At 43.1% G+C, this 26828-nt stretch overlaps 1 protein-coding gene across 1 annotated transcript in view; it reads left to right on the top strand.

Moving 5' to 3' along the window:
* LOC106586800 (VPS10 domain-containing receptor SorCS3) overlaps positions 1 to 26828 on the top strand; it is a 206897-nt gene that overhangs the window by 98447 nt on the left and 81622 nt on the right. The window contains exons 3-4 of the mRNA XM_014174489.3: positions 14506 to 14605; positions 19966 to 20124. Of these exons, the coding sequence (XP_014029964.2) occupies positions 14506 to 14605; positions 19966 to 20124 (259 nt within the window). The remainder of the gene's footprint in view (positions 1 to 14505; positions 14606 to 19965; positions 20125 to 26828) is intronic.

Below are 26828 nucleotides of genomic sequence, written 5' to 3'. Positions count from 1 at the left end.
GGAACAATAGTGCAGTCTCTCGCCACCCTCTTTCTCTTTTCTACTCTTTCTCCCCCTCCATCTTTCTCTTTCCCTACCCCTTTTCTCTTTCTCTCTCCCTCACTGCTTTTTACAAGACTGCTGCATGCAAAGCAGCATTGCACTACTGAGCACTGGGCAGGGTGCCTCAGGTGAACAATGACTAGTCTCTGCTCTTGTGTAAACTGACTGCATGTTTAACATGATGTACCACGGATGTACCTCTGTCCCCTTTACACTTTCCCAGGGAGACTAACACAAAAACAACACAGAGTAACAACACAAAGTGCATCAAAAATACACTGACAAAAGGAGAGGTATACAAGTCCCCTTTGAGTCAATGGGAATCTATGAGCATTACCACCATCAAGATATTTTTGTACCGGTGTACCGGACAGGTTGTCTTCATTCATTACTTTCGATGCCGTTTTTTCTTGTTCTTTTGCTAATGGTGACTGTAGTGGTGACACAGTAAGAGCTTGTGGTCCTTTCAGGCAATTTTGTGTGTCAACACAATGAAAGTTGAATGATTCTTGTAAGATTATAGTGATGCGGCTCCTCGGTGTGCTTGTGGGACCCAGATAGCTAGACTGTGACGTGTGTAGATCACTCTCCTGTTGAGTGAGTCAGACTGACGACAAGGAAGAGAGAGGGAAGGAGAGAGAGGGAAGGAGAGAGAGGGAAAGAGAGAGAGGGGACTCAGTGTTTTTGTTTAGGACGTGGTGGAGGAGAGAGAGAGAGAGGGAGAAGAAACAATGAACAGACTTTCCTAATTTAATGTTCTGTGTTTTGTTATTCCAAGACTTTCAGTACAGTATTGTGTGTTTCAGTACAGCATTTATTTTCCATTGGGTAACAAGGGAGGATTCAATCTTCATCTTTTTTTTGTTCAGTTCAATTCATATTTGTATTATTGTTAGTTACACATAATACTGCACCATGTTTGACTCCAGTACAGACTCCAGTAATTGGGCTTGTTTAGATTGCCAGCTATAACACTCTATCCAGGGTTGGGTAGGTTACTTTCTAAATGTAATCTGTTACAGTTACTAGTTACCTGTCCAAAATTGTAATCAGCAACATAACTTTTGGATTACCCAAACTCAGTAAAGTCATGACTCACCTGTGAAGATCTAAAGGATCAGGTTACAGTAGATCCGCTCTACAGCGCCCTCTCTCTCCCGTGGAGGAGGAGAGATGAAGTTGGCAGTTTTATGACGTCGCAAATACCTTGTAGAAACTCTCCCTCTGGGCTTTGCAGGAGGAGAGGAAATAAACCTCTTTGTTACAAGGAGATTCCTCCCGCCAAAACGGTAACATCAAAAGGTTGAATAATGAAACAATATTTCTGTAATCGAAACAGTTGGAATAGCCCTTGGGTACTGAAAGAACAAGGAAAATGTCACGACGAAAGTCAAAAAAGGTTCTGTTTACGTTCATTCAAACATGTCAAACTTTGTAAAGCATCAATCTTTAGGGCCTTTAGAATGTGAAAATTCAGTAATATTCCAACCGGACGATTCCATTGTCTTGAAAAACATTTTGGAACAGAGCTACCTCCTCATGTGAATGTGCGCCAATAAACTGATGTCCTTCCCTGGGTCACCAACTTCCCAGCCTTCTTGTTCGGTCTCTGTTCATCATAGACGCCTCAAACAACTTTCTAAAGACCGTTGACATCTAGTGGAAGCCTTAGGAAGTGCAAAATGAACCCTAACTTACTGTGTGTTCGATTGGAAATGACTTGAAAAAACTACAGGCACCAGATTCTCATTTCCTGGTTGTATTTTTCTCAGGTTTTTGCCTGCCATATGAGTTCTGTTATACTCACAGACACCATTCAAACAGTTTTAGAAACTTCAGAGTGTTTTCTATCCAAATCTAATAATATGCAAATATTTGACTCTGGGCCCGAGTATTAGGCCGTTTACTCTGGGCACGCTTTTCATCCGAAATCAAAAATACTGCCCCCTATACCTTAACAGGTTAAGACGGAGAATCGTTATTGCCTTTACCGGAGAAAAATACCAAAGAACGCACTCTCTTCCAAGCGCTTGGAAACACTACAGCCAAAATGGGAGCCAACTAGAAAAACTACAATATATTTTTTTGGGATGGTTTGTTCTCGGGGTTTTGCCTGCCATATCAGTTCTGTTTTACTCACAGACATAATTTTAACAGTTTTAGAAACTTTTTGAAACACAATGCAATCGTCCCCCTCGAATCTTATTGGAGCTCTGGTTGAAAAAGGCCCTAAAGATTTATGTTATACAACGTTTCACATGTTTGAACGAACCTAAATAAGAAAAAAATTCATTTTGTTGAAAGAGTAGCCCCGCGCACGTCGGAACTTTTGGTGGAGCCTTCAGAACGCGCTAACAACAACATGCTAATGGAACATAAAGGATGAACTTTTTCGAACGAAAATACATTTGTTGTGGACCTGGGATCCTGGAAGTGCCTAAGGATGAAGATAATCAAAGGTAAGGGATTATTGACAATAGTATACAAGACTAGATTTGATAGGCGATTGTTCCAAGATGGCTAGCCTATTGCTATTGCTAGCCTATTGTTCTGAGTATCGCATCCCCTTTTATCGCAAAGTGTGATTACCCAGTAAAGTTATTTTTAAATCTGGCATTACAGGTGCTTTCAAGAGATATTCATCTATAAATCTTAGAATGACAATATTACATTTTAAAAATGTTTTCGAATAGTAATTTAGTAAATTGTAGCGCTGTTTCATCGGATGCATTTGAGGGAAAATAGTTAGTCAACGTTACGCACCGATGTAAAATGCTGTTTTTCTATATAAATATGAACTTTATCGAACAAAAGAATGCATGTATTGTGTAACATGATGTCCTAGGTGTGTCATCTGATGAAGATTGTCAAAGGTTAGTGCTGCATTTAGCTGTTTTTTGGTTATTTGTGATGCATGTGGTTGGTCGGAAAATGGCTACGATATACTCCTCTAACATAATCCAATGTTTTGCTTTTGCTGTAAAGCCTTTTTGAAATCAGACAACGTGGTTCGTTTCAGGAGAGGTGTATTTATAAAACGATATAATTTGAAAAAAAAAAATGTTTTATTTTTTTTATTACATTTTGTTATGCTAATGGCGATAGGATTTTTCGCTGGATGTCCGAGGCCGCACAGGGGTTAAACCCTCCTTCCCCCCATCCCCCACTCCCAAATGTGACACTGTGGGGTCAGGCAGGGGTGAGGAGTGACAACCTTTCCAATGACATAATTTTGCTGAGCTCACTCACTCAGAGGCTGGCTGATATCTCACAGGTCAGTGCCTATAATAAGGCCTGTGTCGCAGAGAGAAGGGGACTTACCTGATGTCTCTGACCTTTTACAATTGGGCTTGGACTTTACCTCAAAACCCCAGAGGCGCTATAGAACATTTTATTGGAATCCAATACTTCCTCAAGTAGGAAGTCTCAGAAAAGGGCTATGACAGATATCTGATTTTGATATTCATATAAACGTCTGACGGTATAGGTTTTCAGATCGATTCTCATATATTGTAGAATATCTATGTTTATCATATTGTGTTATCCTCAAGTCAAGGCCCATACAGTATATTCCATATCAAAGCCGCTCAATCTAGATGATTCATAAGCAAATGTCATCCTGGACTCGGCTCAAAACATAGGACTTGCCAACATCATCCTTTGCGTCAACAGATAGGCTTTAGTCCATGGCATTGTAACGATTTGAAAGAATCCCTTGATATACAATATCTACATCTTCCGTTTTACAGTGAAATTGCTATGAAAAACACTCATAGTTTTGCTCTCCATGTAGGATTTCTAGTCATTTCAATGGGCACGTCCTTCTCCCCTCCCATTTCCTGGTGTCTGATACATTAATCACTCATTCTATTATAGAAGAGGTCATTTATGTAGCTCCTTTCTCTCAATATTTAAATTCAAACCTTTTTAATTACATACTCTTGGGGTTCCCACCCATATCCTGAAGCACACTCTAATTTACATTCTGTCATAACAGTAAATGGTTGGATTTCATCACCAGCTCTAACCGCCAGCAGGCTTATATTACGGGTTTCCAATACGAATGCAACTCAAGAGCAGCTCCCTTTTAAATCCGCAGCTCTCGGTTTTGTTTGTGGTTATCAAGTTAAAATCTCATCAAGCCGCTACATGTGTCGGAAATAAAGGCAAAATGTGTAACAGCTCTCGTTGGTGGGAGAAGTGGACCAAGGCGCAGCGGGGTAAGTGTTCATGATACTTTTGTTCACAAAAAACACTTCAACAAAATACCAAAGTAACAAAACGAAAGCGCACAGTTCTGTCAGGCACAGACACTAAACAGAAAACAAGATCCCACAAACTCAGGTGGAAAACAGGCTGCCTAAGTATGATTCCCAATCAGGGACAACGATAGACAGCTGCCTCTGATTGGGAACCACACTCGTCCAAAAACAAAGAAACAGAAAATATAGAATTTCCCACCCGTGTCACACCCTGATCTAACCAAACATAGAGAATAACAAGGATCTCTAAGGTCAGGGTGTGACAAAATGATTAATCCTCTTGAGCGTGAATGCTTAATTGATTGTTGTTTTTTCGTGCGGCACAGAAGTTGTCATCCGATCTCTACGGCCCTCTACCTCGTTGTTGTGATAGTAGGTTTGTTTTGGGGTTTCTAACTCACTGGACTTTATCTTTCCATGTACAGGCCAGTGTGTACTAGTACAAATTGTACACTGACCAGTGCATGCAGACTGTACTGTACATGTTGCCTCAGACATGATGATGCAATGTTTTGTAGTCTATCTGGCCTACAAGTCATGCTGTGTGTGGCCTTAGAAGTCTTGAGTAAACCACTGGTTTTCTGACATAAATGATATAAATACTACAAGAAAGGCTACTTTCTGACAACTGTTGTGAAGGGTCCTGATTGGTTGCCTGTGGTTGCTTGCTGTTGATGTGGGCCTAAGTCTGTGTGTTGTTTTTAGTTTGCCTACCAATTGACCCTACCACACGGTAGTGAAACCACAGAGCTGCCATGGATGCCATTTAGATTATGGATGGACTTTTGCGAACTCTGTGACAAAGTTCTGAGAATATTCTGGGGACTGAGAGAAGGTGGCAGGGATGTGTCAAGAGAGAACAAGAAGAACTGCCTCAATGCCTGCCGGACTTATCTGATTCCTGTGAACTTGGCCCGGAAAACAACATTATCCATTTCAATTAAAAAGATTAGGCAGAATGTAACTTCTTCACCCTTCCTGAAGTTTTGGGAAGATTTTTCTTTACTTCCTCCTTTAGATCAACTCAGCCCATCTCCTATGCCTGAGTTATAAGTTTCCATAATATTGGCTCTGAAACTACTTATAGAGAGGGAGAAGGAGGAAACAGACTTCCTCTATGGCTTCCTCTCACTTCTACACTCTCTGAGAGTTCTCCTTTTTTCTATATCTCTTTGGAGAATTTCTGGAAACAACAAAACACATACCCTTTGAGGGCAATGCAGCAGGATGTATGGCAGCGAGTATGTTTGATAGTACACTGTCAAATCTTTCTTATTCAACCCCAGATCCCAGCCCGAAAAAAACATTTGTTACAGTTAAAGAATTGCACGTGGGCCATTTATTCCACAATGTGATTAATACCCGACAGCGAGGGAATTTGTGTATTTGGGGAGTTTCTCATTTCTTCTCTGTAGATCCTCTCAAACTCTGTCAGGTTGGATGGGGAGCGTAGCTGCACAGCTATTTTCAGGTCTTTCCAGAGATGTTCGATCGGGTTCAAGTCCGGGCTCATTCAGAGACTTGTCCCGAAGCCACTCCTGTGTTGTCTTGGCTGTGTGCGTAAGGTCGTTGTCCTGTTGGATGGTGAACCTTCACCCCAGTCTGAGCGCTCTGGAGCAGGTTTTCATCAAGGATCTCTCTGTACTTTGCTCCGTTCATCTTTCCCTCAATCTTGACTAGTCTGCCTGTCCCTGCTGCTGTAAAACATACCCACAGCATGATGCTACCACCACCATGCTTCACCATAGGGATGGTGCCAGGTTTCCTGTAGACGTGACACTTGGCATTCAGGCCAAAGAGTTGAATCTTCTTTCTTATGGTCTGAGAGTCCTTTAGGTGCCTTTTGGTCAACTCCAAGGGGGCTGTCGTGCCTTTTTCTGAGGAGTGGCTTCTGTCTGGCCACTCTACTATAAAAGCCTGATTGGTTTAGTGCTGCAGAGATGGTTGTCCTTCTGGAAGGTTCTCCCTTCACAGAGGATCTCTGGAGCTCAATAAGAGTGACCATTAGATACTTGGTCACCTCCCTCACCAAGGCCCATTCCCTCCCGATTGCTCAGTTTGGCCAGGCAGCCAGCTTTTGGAAGAGTCTTGGCGGTTCCAAACTTCTTTCATGATTGAGGCCACTGTGTTCTTGGGGACCTTCAATGCTGCAGACATATTTTGGTACCCTTTCCCAGATCTGTGTCATAACACAATCCTGTCTCGGAGCTCTACGGACAATTCCTTCGACCGCATGGCATTGTTTTTGCTCTGACATGCAGTCAACTGTGGGATCTTATATATGCATGTGTATGCCTTTCCAAATCATGTCCAATCAATTGAATTTACCAAAGATAAATGTTTCAAGTTGTAGAAACATCTCAAGGATGATCACTGGAAAGAGGCTCTACCTGAGCTCATTTTCGAGTCTCATAGCAAATGGTCTGAATACTTATGTAAATAAGGTATTTCTGTCAACCTAGTTTTCACTTTGTCATTATGGAGTATTGTGTGCAGATTGATGAGGAAAAACATGTATTTAATCAATTTTAGAATAAGCCTGTAACGTAACTGTTATGCATTCATATTCTAGTTTGTCCCTTTAGGGCACCTGTAACACCCCCCTGTACGTACATTGGAATGCTTGGAATGTTTTGTCCTGTAAAACGCATTAAACAATGCCCATGTTAGTTTTTACTCCCGTCTCATGTCCTGCCCTTACATTAGTTGTATAAATAATAGAGTGTGCTGTACAATAGTAACAAAATGTGGAAAAGGGGAAGGGGTCTGAATATTTTCAGAATGTACTGTAAATCAAGAGTGTGTTTGTGGCCCGTCATTCATTATGAAATGGGTTTAGAAAGCCTGGCAAGATTCCGTACAATCATCGCTAATGCTAAAGTGCACACGGAAAAAGTGTGTGGAAGCACCTGTGTGGAAACACAACTGTGTGGAAGCACCTGCTTTCAATAGACTTTGTGTCCCTTATTTACTCAAATGTTTCTATTATTTTGGCTGTTACCTGTACATTACATAAGAAAATGGAAAATGTAATTTAATCTACTGGCCTCAGCTTCCTCTAGTTGTAAATAATGAATGAGAATCAGTTGTGCTCGTGCCATATCCGCATAGCCAGAGCAAAGATCCCACCTAAAGATTACACCCGAAAACCTGCTGCTGTGCCCTGACCCGAGCGTGACTCCACCAAGTCACACACAACAACCTTAATCCATTGTGAGGAAAGGGCAGAACGCGTGTTGTCAGGTCAGAAGAGGTTCTGAGGTGACCACACAATGAGTCAACACCATTGCGTTTCAGGTCAGTGCTGATGCTTGGCGATGAGCGGAAAAAAGGCGGATGTCGCTGACTCGCTAGTGGATTTGTCTCGGTGTGACCTAAAACGCTGTCTTCGCCCTCATGCAAAAATAATCACGCCTGGAGGGGGAATCTCACATTTTTATGTTTATTGAAAGATTTGTTCTGGAAAAGAGCTTTGTGGAAAGTAGAGAACAGGGGAGAACACAAGGTCAAGCTAAGACGCTTGAAGATGCACAATCAGGAGTGAAAGAGGAATGTTGAATGTGACAGAGATATCAACGAGACAGTATGTGAGGTCTCTTAAAAAGATCCTCCAAATGTCAGCGTTTCTTCCGCTATAGTTCTTCAAAGCACTTCAAGAGTGCATTTGTGAATGAAAGCAGTGACATGCATGGTAGCCATGCTAAAAGTGCCATGAAAGAATGACTTAGGTCCATAGTGAGATTTAAACTTTCATGTCTCATAGTTGTTTTCCCCTGTGTCCAGTAACTTGATCAAAGTGCCATAAAACTATGATTTGTGAAATCTAAACGTTCATGTTTTTCCTGTGTCCAGTAACTTATGACAAATGCTGTATCTTGTGCTCACTCTTGTCTTGTATATGCATGTTAGGGTTAGGTACATTGGGAGATTGAAACATTCCTGTCTCATAGCTTTTCTCTTCCACACTGTGCTCAGTAACACTTGAAAAATGATAATAATACATTTAGGGGGTGTTTATATTTGTCTTGTTACAAGTGTGTCATGGAAATGTGTTTCTTGTATATCCCAATTCCCCCTGAGACACCCGCAGGTAGTGGGGTTACAGCCAAGGTCACTATTGCCCAGCGCCCCTAGAACAATTCGGGTTAAGTGCCTTGATCAAGGGCCCAGCAACAGATTTCTCATCTTGTCGGCTCCAGGATTCGAACCAGCAACGTTGCCCAATGCTGTAAACCTCCAGGCTACCTGCAGTAGCTATATAGTACCTACAGTACCTTGGTTGTTATCTAACATCTTCATTTCACACAGTGGGAATATTTATTGACTTCCTAGTTTGTTATCAAAAAGCCAGAGAGCCTAGATGGTATAGTGAATCTGTTTGTGCATCAGAAACATTTCCCTGTTCCTGCTGTTGTTGTTTTGTTTCATGCGTGGACTGTTTCATATTTCCTCTTCCTGTCTCTGTTGCCTGTTTCTCATTTCTCAAGGTCACTCCAAGTTTTGAGATAAAGAAGAAAAAACACATCTCCTCTCACCGATTGGACCCAGTCTGTAAATGTGAATGTTTTTCTTCCATTATTCATTCACGCTTGAGTTTCCACCCTCCTACATGTCTCTCACCAACAATCCACTGTGCTTTCCCGGCAAACACCTGCAAATATCTTTATGTACCCTTAATGTGTCTATTCTCCAAAAGTCATGTGTGTGTGTCTCAATGCCTCTGCGTTGTGTATATGTTCCAACAGATAAACACTCTGACAGCTTGTACAATGCCGGTCCCCTTTCTGAGATAAGGTATGCTGATGGCAGCAGATATTATTAAAAGCTTTATTTGCTGCCTTTGCCCTCTACACCTTCCTCTACTGACGCATTCTCTTCATTCTTTTTTCCCCCTCTTCATTTTCTCCTCCCTTTCTTTCTCTCTCTGTCTGTTTCTCTTTGGCTTGCAAGCGCTAGCGGAATGGATTTTCACAGTCGTCACAAAACTTTCAGCTCAGCTACTGTCTCTGAACTCAAAATGACGGCAGTTTGCTGATGGGAGGCTCTTGTTATTTATCTTCAGATGTGAATGTTAACGGTGTATATTAAGGGTTTAGATTAGTCTGAGACAATGTGCTATCACTGTCCCTTTTACTGTGGGCCTTATTATCGGTTAACTGTTTCTTTAAGGGCCCCCGACTCTGCGGAACATTTTCTACCACATTTTCTGTGTTGACTGCGCTTCTCTAAGTTGTTTTTCAAGAGGATAGAGATGGTTTTCTTCTTTTGAAAGTAAAAACACTTTTTCTTCCAGCACCTCGCAATGTGATCTGCTATGAGGAATGATAATAAAGAGTTAGAGCAGTTTGGGTGTTGAATAGTTCCAGTCAGCTATTTCCCCTCAATTATTCACTTTTTTCCCTTTTAGTCAGGTATTGCATGACCTTTTCACATTACCTCTCTTCATCTGTCTCTTATTAAGATCTCTGGCCCCACAGTCTCTCTGCTATCCAGTACTATCTATCAGAGCAATGATGGTAAGGCATTGCCCAATTCATGCCCATTGCGGTGTGTCTCTGCCAACCAAATCTCAGTCGCTAAACTTTCATTTTGCTTGTCGTCCAGAGGTCTCAGCATCCATCCAGACAGTTGATTCATCGGGTCTAGGATCTGGTGTTTGGACCCATATTGCATCTGTCATTCCCCTACAGTCTGGCTAGGAACAAAAATAACTTGTAGTATCTCAAACAATAGCTGTAAAAATGTTTCACTGTGGATTCAGACGTTGTGTTTAGAACCCTTTAAGACTGGATGCCTGGGCTTCGTCTACGTTCAGAATAATGTTTAAGCATATCAATCAGAGGAAAGATCATGTTTAGACCCTGAAGGCTTGATCTTGCCTCAGGGTCTTCAGCTAAGAACTTTTCTGTTTTCTCTCTTCTCTCTCACAGTTGCAATGTCAGGTAAAGTTGTTCCTTTTTTGTTAACCACTTCTGACACTAACACCCAGACCATGTAAAAGTCTTGGGCCCCGGTAGAATTTTTGGATAAGGTTTTTCAAGTTTTTCGCCCTGGCTAGTATGTCTGGTGTCTTAGTTATGCTAGCACACAGTTACTATCTCTTTGGTTTGGTCAGTGGCCAGCCAAGTCAGATGCAAGAGACCAAGAGAGGCCTCAGTCTGTGAGCTAGCTGTGTAAGACAGATCACCAACCTTTAGTTTCCTTGCTGGATCAATACATGAGGACCTCTGAGTCAGTTGCGCTCCTGAACACCCCAGGCTTTATATTTTTTGTTTTGTGTGTTACGACAGACTGAGATGATTTGGTTTGGGAGTTTGGTTCCACTCTCAGATTTGAAGAACTGGGCTTTTTCCTCTCTCCCCAGAGCCTGGTCTCCAAACAATGCCTCTGCACACCAACCACTTAAATGTTTTGCTTTACAAGTAGCCATCTGGCAAAGCCTCACAACAATGCCTAATGCGATTTTTGGTCACAGATTATTTTTTTTACTGTTCATTTGATGTTCATGAAGGAACATGCACATTGTTTTCCCCCTCTATCTCACACCTCTCTGAAATTGATTTAGTTATGAAAAAGCTCCTCACTTTATGTCAGGGAAGATGGAACCTGGTCAAAACACTGGGGGATTTGAATTCCGAGAACAAACATCTGGGATTCTGGGATTTCCCTGGACTGTTATATGTATATGTTACATATTCAGCAATCTGCAGTATGAGGTACATGGTTTTAGTGTTTACGAATAATCTCAACATGAATCTTCAAACAAGATTTAGCCTCACTCTGTCTTACCTTTTTACTGTATTTTACCCCTCAGTGTTAACACAACAATATTACTTAGTACTTAGATACTAATCACTTTCACTGTCGATATATTGTATTCTGAAGCAACTGCCTTTCATTGCTTGGAAAAGAAAGTTATTGGATTGAAGCTCCTAGTAAATGAGAGTTTAACTTTAGGATGTGAGAGAGGTTTTCTCTTGCCTCAAACTGTGTACAAATGGAATGGATGATTAAACTGCTTCAAGCACTCTTATTTACCTTCAAGAACTGACTTCTTTACTATGGCGAAAGCATTTCATCACTAATATCCACACTACCTCAAGGTTTCTTCCTCAATGCAGGCAGACACAACAACAGCAGACAGTGTAACTACTCCAGTACCTAACCCCCCTCTGATAGTCAAGGAATATTTCAGACTGCTGCTATCTTCCATCAGCAAGCCAAAACCCCATTAGTTTCAGGTGCCTTGGGAAGCGTTGTGATATTTCATAAACTGCTACTCCAACAGCAAGAGTGAGTATTATCTCTCTACTGTGCTGCTGAAGAAACTTCAGCTATGTTTCGCTCAAAATTGAAATTCTGAAGGCAAATTAAGTTTTGTCTTTTTCTCAGAATCTCCCATCACTTGTAACACTGCTTCTGTCTCTCTCTGTCTCACTCTCCCTCAACACATTGTATCCAGACCAGAACCTAAACACCAAACACCAGATAAACAACCGTCTCGCTGGACAGGGGCTGATGAGGCTGAAATTATTGAATAGAAAATAAGGAAGGAAGAGAAGTGCCTGTTGTATGGCGGTGTAGCCAGGTTTAAACACCGCAATTGAATGCTAAATATGAGTACAGCTTCCTTCCCCACAGACACTCATGAATATGTATTCATTCTAGGTTTTGGATTAACAAAAAAGGTGCCTTGGAAATCAGACTAACTGAAAGAGGCATATGCGTTATGGTTTGGAGGTTTGATTGAATGCATTTCTGTCTGATTGTATAGTCTTTTTGTTACACTCTCACACCAGAGCCTTAGTACTTGAGGATATAACTAAGTGGTGAAAAGTAAAATGGATGCAAAGCCTACATACAATACCACACAGGAGCCAGCTATCTCTTCAATTTATGCTTGACAAGCCACTCAGGCAGGCAGCATTCTGTGTCTGGTCTGTAATGTCCCTGCCTGCCGCGGACATGAGAAGACTCTAACAGTATAACACAGCCATTGGGAGCTTCCTAGTGCTCGGAGGCCAATTCCACATAATATTTCCCTCTCCAATCAGTCATCGCCTCATTCATTTCTCCAACTCTTTTTTTAATATCCTATAGAACCTGTCAGCACGCCCTCATGCAGTGTCTTTCTCTCTCGTTATTGTACTTTGTAATCATCGTGACCATCTCTCCCCGGCACTCAGGAATGAACTGGAATGAAGAAAGATCTTATTGTAATTTAAACCGAAACTCTATTACTGGCGGAGCTGCACTACTCTCTGCCGACTACGCCATCAGGAGAAAAAGACCCTGAAGACCTATAAAATATGAATACTTTCCCATTCGTTTTTCCTCACTCATACTGTAAATTGCACCGCACATCTGAAGGGGGTTAATGCTGAGTGGGTGTGGACTTTTTGCAGTCTTCAGATTGAAATAATTAGGTAATCACAGGGACATGGTAGCTATTCTTAGGCTCATGCGAACATGCACACACAATCAGTGCGAAAATGTAGCCATAAACGGTGATGCATTTTCAAAACACAAGGTAGGCTACAGAAATAAACTGTGTTTTACACCTGCATTTTGAGCTGAAAGACATTCATGTTAGCAGCCAATATAAGCTAAGGATATATAGTGTCACTTCTCTGGTGTCCAGAGCAAGCAAAATCATACGGCCTATTTTTAACGGAGGTTGCAGGATCATATGGAAAACATTTCTGTCTACACCATTCCATCACTTTGGAGGGCAGCATGCTTGCAGAGTGCTTGTTGTCAGCCGGGTTGCCCTGATCTTCCTCACAAATGTCATAATAAATTGACCATAATATGTTAAATCTTCATCCCATAATATTGAAAGCAGCTCGATGTTACAGCTGTTTATCTTTAGACATACACTGAGTATATAAAACATTAAAAACAACTGGTTTTTCCATGGCATAGATTGACCAGGTGAATCCAGGTGAAATCTATGATCCCTTATTGATGTCACTTGTTAAATCCACTTCAATCAGTGTAGATGAAGGGGAGGAGACAGGTTAAAAAAGGATTGTTAAGTCATGAGACAATTGAGATTGTGTATGTGTGTTATTCAGATGGTGAACGGGCAAGAGAAAAAAATCGAAGTGGCTTTCAATGGGCTATGGTACAGTAGATGGACACAGACGCACCGGTTTGTGTCAAAAACTGCAACGCTGCTTGGTTTTTCCGGCTCAACAGTTTCCAGGGTGTATCAAGAATGGTCCATCACCCAAAGGACATCCAGCCAACTTGACACAACTGTGGGAATCATTGGAGTCAACATGGGCCAGCATCCCTATGGAACGCTTTCGACACCTTGTAGAGTTCATGCCCCAACGAGTTGATGCTGTTTTGAGGGGGAGGGCAACTCAATATTAGGAAGGCATTCCTAATGTTTGGTATACTCTGTTTATAGCCAATAGGCACCCAAACTTGGCCTTTCTGAAATATGAAATTAGATCAATCAAATGACCAGGTAGCCTGTTCTGGAAAAGATGAGTCAGTAGTAATTCTCTAATTGTATTTCATATGGATGTTAAACGTAGATCTACTCTGTTTTTATGAGGGAAAAATTGAAGAAATTATACAAGTTATTTTTGATCACTAATTTGCATATGTGTGCCCACCTTTGTGCTCCAATGCTGATGACTGGTCATTGGTCAACAATCAAGACGTGCAACCTTTTGGTTCTGAAGCATGGATGAGAATTTAAAGATGACTTACAGGATTCAGAACTACAACAACAAAATGTGTATAAAACTAACAAAAAATTGGGTGGGGGGAAAAATTATACGACCACTGAAAGGGCACTTTGGAGACTGGAAAGGCAAAGGGGAATGTGCTCTGCACAGGTAGAGCCCTATCTGTGCACGTGCCTGTTAGCTAACAGCTCAGTCCTATTGCTAAATAGGGCCCTCGAAGGCCCTCGAGCACTCTAGATTCCTGTAGTTATAAGGGCGAGAAAGCCAAGTACTGTAAGATGTACAATAACAGGGCTATTTCACATGACATGGTTCAAAGCCAAGATCATTTAATTAGGTCATCAACCTACCTTAAGATGTGGTTGTGGTTGGAAGCAGGTGTCAGTAAATAACCACTGTCTATAAGTCTGTATGTCTGTCTGTCTGTCTATACATTGAACTGCCTGTCTGTCTGTCTGTATTTCTCTCAGTCTAAACACATTTCTTTTCATTTACAGATCAACAGACTATGGATCCACCTATGAGAGGATGAATGACAAAGTGGGATCTAAGACTGTGCTGAGTTACCTGTATGTCTGTCCATCCAACAAGAGAAAGGTAAGACAAACTTCAAAAGAGTGATTTTCAATAACACAACAATGACTAAGACTTAGAACTTAATTACATTTAGTTGAGTTAACTAGAATTGAATTGATCAATGTCCATTCTCTGCTGCCGCTATTTGTTCTTTCTGATCAAATCAAATGTTAACTCGAAGTGAAGGTTTGACGGTAGACTCAAATAAATATGGTTTGAATAAATATTTTCTTTCAAGCTTTTAAATGTTTTTGTAGTTCGTGAGATAACCAAAGTTTAATGACCATATTTAGCTCACATTTAGCTCTCGCTGGCAGTTTGCCTGGACTTAGAAAGTCAATTCAAGATTGCTACCAAGAAACACTTACTCATACTGTAGTTATAGTCTCAGGACATTTACCATGACACAACACAGAGACCAAAAAGACCTGTTAGAAAGACAAAACGTATTCAAGAAAGAATCTTGTTGGTTTGTAGATAAATGCTGAGGCAAAAGTAATTGAAAAAAGTAGGTGCATCTTCTCTGAGCAAAGTTTCTTTTTACTCTGGGAAGCAGACCATCTATTCCACATTATAACACAGGTGTCTCAGTCTCTCCTGAACACTTTCTAAGGGTTATGTTAAGGTCCCTCACTAGCAAACCGTCCATGAATAAACTTTTCTCTGTTGGTAATGTGAAGGGAAAAGGGCCCCAGCTGGCTTTCTGGGCCTCCTGAAGAGAGTCAAATCACTCCATAGATCACTAGCGCTGACCCTGAAAATCCCTCCATGGAAAGAGAGGGTTTGTGGGATACCGAGCTGATGGACTTAACCCAGGTCAGCCTTGAACTCAGTAATACCTAGGTCCCATTGGCCGGACTTAGCGATAGACCCTATAGTCTAGTTGAAGGTAGAGTATGCCCATTCAGCACATTTCCCAGGTACAGGGATATAGGCTAACCGATCCAAAGACACACAAGATACGTGGACAGGCAGCAGATTTGCTGCAAGGGCCCTATCATCTCCCTTTTATGGTGATAGACTGAGGATCTTGTAGTTTTCTCCACCCCAGTTAGGGAATTACGTTGTAGTAGAAGCTAGTCACGAGATCCCATGATGTCCAGATGCCCTTGTTAGGGCCATGTTTTGTAGACAACCACTTTTGACCTCTGCCTTCCACCGACCCACAATCCTCCTCACCTTATCTCTTATCTCATTATCGATGGATGAGCCCAACTCTCTACTGGATAAGCAGGGACGTTTTCTCCTCATTCTATTCCACTGGCCAAGCATAACATGTGTGTGTAGCATGGGAAAAACACAACGAGGATTATCTCTATATCTGTTGAGATGAGGCAGTAATGACCCTTAAATCACCATGGCAATATATTTGCGTATTTAATGCCTCAAGGGTGTTTTTTCTCCCACTTAAATATAGCATTACAATCGATTGGTTTCCACACAACAATATTCTGTTAACGTCACCGACTATATTCTCACATGATATCTAAAGGAAAAAAGACAGAGGCTTGACCTTTCAAGGAGTAGATAATAGATTTGAATGATGGTGCTGACATTTATCTTCTAGCTTGTGAAGGAAACACCCATCATGAATTGCCCTTATGCATGTTCAGCCTTATTCCGAGTTCTTCTGCACAGTTTGACTCACAGCCACTGATAATAATGAAGAGTCTAGCGTTCTAGACGTATGAATAGAATTAATAGACATCTATTTCTATGGTTGTATCTAGAGTGATATCCCAATTCACCAGAATTGAGCCTTTTTATACCTTCCCTACAGACTGCTCACTTACAGATAGGCCACAATTGATCTGTGTTTGACAAGATTATTCTGCTGTGAGAAATCCTCTCCTCCACTCCTCCCCTTGTTTGTAGTCAGCAGATGGCTTGAGCACCGTCCAACAGCAGACTTCAGCCCCTCAGACAACACAGCAATGACTATCGCACTCCTCGCTTGATGATTAGCTGGACTCCCACCAACTAGCTGAACATCAGCAGATAACATGTAGAGGTTATCCCTCCAACCTGTATTGATCTAAGCTTTGTTACTAACCTCACTCCTCTTTGTTCCCGGGAGATCAATTGGCAAGTGGATGAGGAGCAAAATCTTAATTACCTGGCGACGCGATGGTATATTTGATGACGTGAAAGTTATTAACGATGATGTGAGCTGTTACGTAACCTCCCCTCGAGGAACTTAGTGCCTGTTAAAACTGATTCAGGAACAGATGGAGATGTCCATATCCATATGAATCCACATAAACAATGTCAGAAAGGAAATGAATTCAATCTACTGAGAGATGGGTTATGAGAATGCTTTTAGTCCAGTTATGGTATTTGTCCAATACATTTTTCAAGACAAATCATGTTTGAACAGGGTTTATTGTTGAATATGTCACATGGCAAATAATATTTACCGTGCAGGAAGTTAAATCAGGTTGGTTTAAGATGAATCATCTTTGGCCGTTAATACATTTCCAGACTTCTCCAATTCCTTTTACGCTCAAAATATAAAGTGTAATATTACACTTTCCAATAAATGCAGCAGTGATACAGAGTACAGCTATACCCACAGCTATACAACAAGCCCTCAATAGAGATATGTCTTAATATGAAGTGTATTACAGTAATTATAAAGGAAGCATGGTTGAAAAGGACTCACCTAAATTATTATTAGAGGGCTGAGAAATGTTCAGTGTGTCCCTGTTCAGTGGTGAAGAAACATTGATCCACCCAGACCCTTCAAGGACTTCTAGCATTTGTGCTTTCCCCTCTAAATGGTGAGACAGAGAGAAAGGTCCTGACAGAAGAATAAAAAATGCAAGGTGAAATACAATTTCCACTCTTAATAATAAATGCTGTCGATTAATACAATATTATGAAAAATTATTAGACCTGACGTTAGAAACTATTTAATTACATGTGACAAGGCCCTAAGACACTGGGAGAAATAGACGGGGCCCTTCACAGTCCCTCAGTGAGGGCAATGACAATGGCAAAATGTGAAGTTGAGGCGAACAACAAAAAAATCTAAGAAACATATTTTTTTTAAGAAAAAAACTGGCACAGAGTCCACAGTCTGTTTATTGGCTTTAATGAAAAACAATTTATCTAAATCACCACCAGGGAGAATTCCTAGTTAAAGCTGGGGAAAGAGGGGTGGGAAGGATTCTTAGTTAAAGCTGGGGAAAGAGGGGTGGGAAGGATTCCAAGTTAAAGCTGGGGAAAGAGGGGTGGGAAGGATTCCTAGTTGAAGCTGGAGAAAGAGGGGTGGGAAGGATTCTTAGTTAAAGCTGGAGAAAGAGGGGTGGGAAGGATTCTTAGTTAAAGCTGGGGAAAGAGGGGTGGGAAGGATTCTTAGTTAAAGCTGGAGAAAGAGGGGTGGGAAGGATTCTTAGTTAAAGCTGGGGAAAGAGGGGTGGGAAGGATTCCAAGTTAAAGCAGGGTAAGAGGGGTGGGAAGGATTCTTAGTTAAAGCTGGGGAAAGAGGGGTGGGAAGGATTCTTAGTTAAAGCTGGGGAAAGAGGGGTGGGAAGGATTCCTAGTTAAAGCTGGGGAAAGAGGGGTGGGAAGGATTCCTAGTTGAAGCTGGGGAAAGAGGGGTGGGAAGGATTCCTAGTTAAAGCTGGGGAAAGAGGGGTGGGAAGGATTCCTAGTTAAAGCTGGGGAAAGAGGGGTGGGAAGGATTCCAAGTTAAAGCTGGGAAAGAAGGGTGGGAAGGATTCTTAGTTAAAGCTGGAGAAAGAGGGGTGGGAAGGATTCCTAGTTAAAGCTGGGGAAAGAGGGGTGGGAAGGATTCCTAGTTGAAGCTGGGGAAAGAGGGGTGGGAAGGATTCCTAGTTAAAGCTGGGGAAAGAGGGGTGGGAAGGATTCCTAGTTGAAGCTGGGGAAAGAGGGGTGGGAAGGATTCCTAGTTAAAGCAGGAGAAAGACGGTGGTATTCTTGTCAGTGACAAATGCACTGCTGTTTTTTCCAATTCAAATCTGTTGCAGGGAAAGAAAACACAGCAGTTTGGGCTGTGACACAATCCAAGTAATGCTTTTCCCTTCTCCTTTTTCTGTCTGGGTTTAGTAGTTTATTATCATTAAAGACAGGTGTCAGGTTAATGTCTTATTGCATTACATCACAAAGAGAAAGCATATCTGAGCTATGCATGTCTTATTAATCAATATGTCTATGGATTACTTTGAGAAAAAAGGCCCTGGTTCTATATAGTGGAAATGCTTTTTAAGGATAAATCCGTGTTTTGAGAGTAATGAACTGTAATGAAAATGTATGCTTTACATCCCAACCCCAAAATAAATAATATTATACCAAGATATAGATACTACACCAATAAGGTCAGATTTTGTTACAATGTAGTATTTCATTTTATATAGCATACAGGTTTCCAAACAAAGGGCTTCTTCTTAATTAAGTTGTGTCAATATTGTGTACTTTCACAGTATCTTTGGTTTTAAAGTATGAACATGTACTCTAATTTACAGAATTATACTTAATACCTACATTTATGTTCCTATTATGATTTTAGTTTTACAGATCTTGCTCTGTTATTGCTTTCTCAAGAGGCTAATTTCTAACAAATATGCAACAAAACATTTACATTTTCACTGAATTCATGACAAAATGAAAGTAGAGACTGTATTATTCCTAGCATGGAAATAGAAATCCTCCCACGGTGGTAACATTGAGCATTCCACAAAGACATGATTCTTAATTGCACAAATATTTGTTATTTCTCATCACAGATGTAGATATTGTTGAAAACAAATTGCATTGCTTAGACATGTAGTCACTCTTGGTAAACGCTGGCTACTCAGCTGTGTTACAGACAACAGCCTATTGATCTACACTATATTCTTAAAACTTTATTCTTAAAACTTATCCTATTCTTTAACATAGCAACTTATTGTTGCAGTTGTGTTGTGGCCCCTCATGGTTGACTTATATGTCCACAGGGGTATTCTGAACCACCTCTATCTCATTAAAGGGAATGTATCTGGAGAAGGGTGACTGGAAGCCAAAGTGTGCCAAAGAGCAGACCTGTGCGTGCACTGGAAGAGGCCAAAAAACCATGGCAACAGAGCGCGAGAGGCACATTTGTAAAATGAAGTCCAAAACAAAGTGAAGGTGTAAGCACTAGTAACAGCATGATGCATGCCAACCACTAGACCTGGAGTGATGACATGGGGACCCCTTCTATCTCTCTCTCTCTCTCTCTCTCTCTCTCTCTCTCTCTCTCTCTCAATCTTCCCCTCACTCTCTCTCTCATAACTTCCCTTTCTTTCTTTTTTTATCCCTCTCCATCTCCTCCCTCCCTCTCTCACCCTCACCCCTCTTCTCTCTCTCTCTCCATCCCACCCCCTCTCCCTCTCTTCCAGATAATGGTGCTGACAGACCCGGAGTTTGAGAGCAGTGTGCTCATCAGCTCAGATGAAGGAGCGAGCTATCAGAAATACCGCCTCAGCTTCTACATTCTAAGCCTTCTGTTCCATCCAACACAGGAGGATTGGGCTCTAGCCTACAGCCACGACCAGAAGGTGAGCTCTATGTCATTTTCTCACCACAGTTGGTTGTTTTATACAGTATGCTTTGGATTCTGAACTGTGATACACAGTTGGATAAAACTCCAAGCTATACATTTTTTACCTCATTTCCATCTCGGTTTCAACGGCGCCGTATTGGTTTATTGAATATTCTTCTGCCATGATTTAATGATTTATTTAGCTGGAAGTTTTGATTAGAATATTGATTATTGTTATCCATTTGATGATACTTTAGTTAGATGTTACCTTGTTTAATTACCATGGCGATTTATTTAGAGCAATGAAAATGTTTGTGTTATAACATGATTCCAACTACACAGTAACTTTACTTGTAACTACTATGGAACATTCTAATATTTATTAGAAGATGTCAGCACTATTGGCCTGCAAACCACATACAGTGACTATGAAGTCCTTTACACCAGTGCTCTCATCTGTAACCTTCACTGTACAGTAGTCTCATGTTGAGGAGAGCTCTGTACCCCCCATTCACACACAAGTCACATCCCATATAACCTCCGGTGAAGAAGACCTACCATTATGGCCAATGAGTCTTACCTGGCTACCAAGATGGCTATCACATAGGGAAGTCTGGTTGAGGTGGAGGAGGGAGAAGACTGACAACTTGGGTTGCTAACTGACCCCAATATCAGTCATAACAATGAAACCTGGACAGATCCAGAGGTTGTAATTTGTTACGCTTTCGGTCTGTGATGGCCTTTGTTTTAGAATGCCGTCTATACGAATTTGAAACAGAACCTTTTGGGCTGTTTAATGTACACTATAGATGTTGGTGATATTTTGTTTGCATTAAAATGATGAACCATTGTGGACATGGAACTCTCTCAGAAGACATACCTTTGTGGACATGGAACACCCTCAGAAGACATACCTTTGTGGACATGGAATACCCTCAGAAGACATACCTTTGTGGACATGGAACACTCTCAGAAGACGTTCCTTGTTGACATGGAACACCCTCAGAAGACAAACCTTTGTGGACATGGAACACCCTCAGAAGACGAACCTTTGTGGACATGGAACACCCTCAGAAGACAAACTTTTGTGGACATGGAACACTCTCAGAAGACGTTCCTTGTGGACATGGAACACCCTCAGAAGACAAACCTTTGTGGACATGGAACACCCTCAGAAGACAAACTTTTGTGGACATGGAACACTCTCAGAAGACGTTCCTTGTGGACATGGAACACCCTCAGAAGACAAACCTTTGTGGACATGGAACACCCTCAGAAGACGAACCTTTGTGGACATGGAACACCCTCAGAAGATAAACCTTTGTGGACATGGAACTCTCTCAGAAGACATACCTTTGTGAACATGGAACACACTTAGACAACATACATACAGTTCTAATGAAACGATTCCTTAGGCATTGATGCAATGTGGAATCTGATGGTGATTAGTAAATTAGATAATGTAGTATATTTAGTTGGGAGTCAAAACAAGTGCAACTTTAAAACAGTCTGTCCTGTACTGATGACATATTGAGTTTTTCTATATTCAAACAGCTGTGTCTCAAGCGTTGTCAGATCACTTTACTATTTGTCTTCAGTCTTTTTGTATTCAATGCAGCTCAATCTTTATCTCTTTCCTCAATGTCTGGAGTAAAGTGTTCTATTTCGAGTTCTAGAACTCTGGGTGACCTGTCTTGACTCTTATCTCAGAACGTGTGGGCAGTGTAAAGACATGATTACTATTGATGTAGCTTTTCCTCCCTCTCTCTGACTAAGGGCAATACAATTAGAGCGTTTGTGACACTTCTCACAAAAGTATGAGGGTGGAAAGTGCAGAAACAACTCAAACATAATACAGAACTTTTTTTCTTCTTGTTCTTCTTTGTTCCTCTGTGGCTTTTCCATTGTGCAGGTCTCCTAATTGACTTCAGTATTAGAGCTGCTTGTCTTATAAATCTTTTGACAAGAGCTGTTATGCTAGACAACGTCTGAGTTGTTTAGTGCAGTTCAGTTATTCATGTAACACCCTCCCTGCTGTTAGATTCAAATAGAGAAAGCAAAGATGATATTTTTCTGAAAGTGTTTATAGTCTGAGATGTATTGGGTTGGGTTGGGGGGGGGGGGGGGGGGGGTAGTGGTGGAAGTCTCAAGGGAGAAGTGAAGACGAACCTTTTAAAAAACTCAAGTCCCCACAATTCAAGTTATTTTCCATTCTTAACATATTGCATCTCGGCTCACACACCACGTTGGCCCTGCGAGACAAGGCTTTGGGTCCCTAATGGATTGTGTAAGGAATATGTTCATCAAAACGTTAACTTGGTGGGACCGTTGAGTTCAAGTATTCAGTACACATTGCAATTGTCACGTGTGCTACCTCTCCGGCCTCTAGGTCACCAGGCTGCTCGTTATGGCGCACACCTGTCACCATCGTTACGCGCACCTGCGCATTATCTGACTCACCTGGACTCCATCACTTCCCTGAATACCTTCCCTATATATGTCACTCCCTTTAGTTCCTTCCCCAGGCGTTATAGTTTTTGTTTCATGTCTGTGTATTGTTCTTGTTTCTTATTTTGTATTATGTTGTGTTTATTTATTAAAACCCTCACTCCCTGAACTTGCTTCCAGACTCTCAGCGCACATCATTACAGCAATTACTGTGGTCACTTGGGGATATGGGGTTTTGATTTCATTATTTAGTTAGAAGTGTTAATGAGAGCAGACAATTCACCTCAGAAAAAGCTGCTAGTGTAGATAAGATGACATTAGCACAGACAGACATTAAACATTGATTGTGCAAAAAGATCCAGTTTATGTCCATTTATCTATTGTTTAAGTTCAACCTTATCTCCCTCAGCACCAGTCTTTTAATACAGGTGTTCTCTGTGTTTAATACCCTTATTCAGGTTTCTGATGTTCAAATCACTTCGTTTTGGGTATGTCAAGAGGAGAACCCCAGGTGTCTGACAGAACTTTGTTTTTCCCAAATAATGTTCCTGTCAGCCCCCTGTAGTCTCCCACTCAGACGCACAATGTCAGATGAAGAACGTCAGTCTACCTCATTCTTTACAACAACCAAATCAGATAGTTGACATGTCGGAGATGCATTTATTTACACTTCCTTTCAACCTTTGAAAAAAGTGAGCAAAAAAACGTTTCACTTCAGATTTATCAACAGAAACAAGTCACATTTCTTCACACAGTCAAACGAGTTCACAGTATCCAACGTTCCAAGATAATAAACAATAATAATAACTCACAACAAGTGAATTTGGATCACCTGCATACACTATTTGCAGCCTGGTCACCCAGCACCACAAGTACATTGCAGGCAACCCAACACACCACCTAAGCCCCGTAAGCCTCGTTGCCTCTGATTGAAGGTCCTATTTATAGGGGTGTTTGTTCTATGGTGGTTTGTGGGTAGTTATTTCCTGGTTTAGTGTTTGTTGCACCTGACGGGACTGTTTGGAGTCGTTTGTTTTGTATACGTGTTTATTTTGTTTTTCCTTCTTCAAATAAAAAAGAAGATGAATATACATTTTCCTGCTGCGTTTTGGTCCACTCCTTACGACAATCGTGACAGAACTACCCACCACAAACAGACCAAGCAGCGGAGGAAGGAGACGCAGGAGGAATATAGGGATTCATGGACATGGGAGGAGATCCTGGACTGGGCAGGACCATGGCACCAGGCTGGGGAGTACCAGCGCCCTAAGGAGGAGCTGGAGGCAGCCAAGGCGGAAAGGCGCCATTACGAGGCATTATACGCGCCGATTGGCAAGTGCGAGAGGCAGCCCCATTACATTTTTTTGTGGGGGGCACACGGGGAGAGTGGCTAGGTCAGGTAATAGACCTAAGCCAACTCCCCGTGCTTATTATGGGGAGCAACGGATCATGAGAGCACCGGTGTATGCGGAAGTGCGCACGATCTCACCCATGCGCACGCACAGTCCGGTGCGAGCGATCCCAGCCCCTCGCAAGTGCCGTGCTAGAGTGGGCATCCAGCCGGGTAGGAGTATGCTTGCACAGCACATCTGGCCACCAGTGCGCCTCCTAGGCCCAGGCTACCCTACGCCTGCTCTACACACGGCAGCCATCAGGCCTCTGCACAGCCCAGTTCGCCCTGTGCCAGCACTCCACTCGTGCAGGGCTACTGTTACCATCCAGCCAAGACAGGTTGTGCAGGTGGTGCGCTCCAGACCGCCAGTGCCTACTCATGACCCAGTGTATCCAGTTCCCGCTCCTCGCACTAGCCTTGAGGTGCATGTTTCCAGTCTGGCGCCTCCAAAGCCAGCACCACGCACCAGGCCTCCAGTGCGTCAGCCCAGTCCAGTACGTACTGTTCTCGCTCCTCGCACTAGCCTTGGGGTGCGTGTCTCCAGTCTGGTACCTCCTGTACCAGCCCCACGCACCAGGCCTCCAGTGCGCCAGCCCAGTCCAGTTCGTCCTGCTCCTGCTCCTCGCACTAGCCCTGTGGTGCGTGTCCCTAGTCTGGCGCCTCCAAAGCCAGCCCCACACATCAGGCCTTCAGTGCACAGTCCCCGTCCAGAGCTTGAGATGACAGTTCCAAGTCCAGAGCTTCCGACGACAGTTCCCCGTCCAGAGCTTCCGACGATAGTTCCCCGTCCAGAGCTTCCGACGATAGTTCCCCGTCCAGAGCTTCCGACAACAGTTCCCCGTCCAGAGCTTCCGACAACAGTTCCCCGTCCAGAGTTTCCGACGACAGTTCCCCGTCCAGAGCTTGCGACGACAGTGCCCCGTCTAGAGACGGCCCACAGTCCGGAGCCTGCAGAGACGGCCCACAGTCCGGAGCCTGCAGAGACGGCCCACAGTCCGGAGCCTGCAGAGACGGCCCACAGTCCGGAGCCAGCAGAGACGGCCCACAGTCCGGAGCCAGCAGAGACGGCCCACAGTCCGGAGCCAGCAGAGTCGCCCTACAGTCCTGAACCGGCGCAGCCAGAGTCGCCCTACAGTCCTGAACCGGCGCAGCCAGAGTCGCCCTACAGTCCTGAACCGGCGCAGCCAGAGTCGCCCATCAGCCCTGAGTCTCCAGCGCCACCCATCAGCCCAGAGTCTCCAGCGACGCCCATCAGCCCTGAGTCTCCAGCGCCACCCATCAGCCCAGAGTCTCCAGCGACGCCCATCAGCCCTGAGTCTCCAGCGACGCTCATCAGCCCTGAGTCTCCAGCGACGCTCACCAGCCCTGAGTCTCCAGCGACGCTCACCAGCCCTGAGTCTCCAGCGACGCTCACCAGCCCTGAGTCTCCAGCGACGCTCACCAGCCCTGAGTCTCCAGCGACGCTCACCAGCCCTGAGTCTCCAGCGACGCGCCTCATCCCGAGGTGTCCAGCGACGCGCCTCATCCCGAGGTGTCCAGCGACGCGCCTCATCCCGAGGTGTCCAGCGACGCGCCTCATCCCGAGGTGTCCAGCGACGCGCCTCATCCCGAGGTGTCCAGCGACGCGCCTCAGCCGGAGGTGTCCATCGACGCGCCCGAGGTCTTCAGCGAGGCGCCTCGGTCCGAGGTCTTCAGCGACCCGCCCCAGCCCAAGGTCTTCAGCAACGCGCCCCAGCCCGACAACGCGCCTCAGCCCGAGGTCTTCAGCGATGCGCCTTAGTCCAGAGACTTCGGGAGGGGTAAATAATAATAAGTAGTTAGCAGGGGTGGACAGGTTAGGTTGGTGAGTAAGGACGGAGCCTGAGCCACCTCCGTAGTAGGAGGATGGGGAGGGGGGGTGTAGCACCAGAACCGTCGGTGACGGTGGCCACCCTCCCTTCCCTCCCTTTAGTTAGGGGATTATTTTTGTGTTGGGGTTTATTTTTGTGGGTTTTTTTGTTGTTGTTGTTGTTTAAGGTGCATCCGGGGTCTGCACCTTTTGGGGGGGTACTGTCACGTCCTGACCAGTAAAGGGGCTGTTTGTTATTGTAGTTTGGTCAGGGCATGGCAGGGGGTGTTTGTTTAGGGTGTTTCGGGGTTGTTTGGGTTATGTTCTATGTTAGTGTATTTCTATGTTATTTCTAGTTGGTCTATTTCTATGTGGTGTTTATTGGGTTGATCTTCAATTGGAGGCAGCTGCTTCTCGTTGCCTCTGATTGAAGGTCCTATTTATAGAGGTGTTTGTTCTATGGGAGTTTGTGGGTAGTTATTTCCTGGTTTAGTGTTTGTTGCACCTGACGGGACTGTTTGGAGTCGTTTGTTTTGTATACGTGTTTATTTTGTTTTTCCTTCTTCAAATAAAAAAGAAGATGAGTATACATTTTCCTGCTGCGTTTTTGTCCACTCCTTACGACAATCGTGACAGTTGGCTATTACAGATAGCAGGATTACTGTAATTAGTCAATAGACTATATCTAAATGTTGTTGTGGAGGGGTGTCATCCTGCTGAGGATAAAGCTGGAGAAGGTGTTGTGGAGGGGATGTCTTCCTGCTGAGGATAAAGCTGGAAAAGGTGTTGTGGAGGGGGGTCGTCCTGGTGAGAATATATCTGGAGGTGTTTTTTTTTTTGAGGATGTATACATTTTCACTACAGCAGATGGATGGAGGTGTGCTGTTAAATAGAGAGAGGAGTGAGGAGCCAATGTGCCAACAACAAGGAAACAGATTGTAGCGTGTGTAAGAAACACAACTTTTTTTGTTGTTGTCAGGCCTCTCTTGCCATACACCTGTGTTCCTTTGATATGGTGGAGGTGTGACATCCTTTTGGTTTTTCATCATGT

This window comes from Salmo salar, chromosome 02 (genome assembly GCF_965601325.2).
Source record: "Salmo salar chromosome 02, fSalSal1, whole genome shotgun sequence".
NCBI lineage: Eukaryota > Metazoa > Chordata > Actinopteri > Salmoniformes > Salmonidae > Salmo > Salmo salar.
The sequence above is the reverse complement of the archived record's forward strand: the minus strand, read 5'-3'. Positions and strand labels throughout refer to the sequence as shown.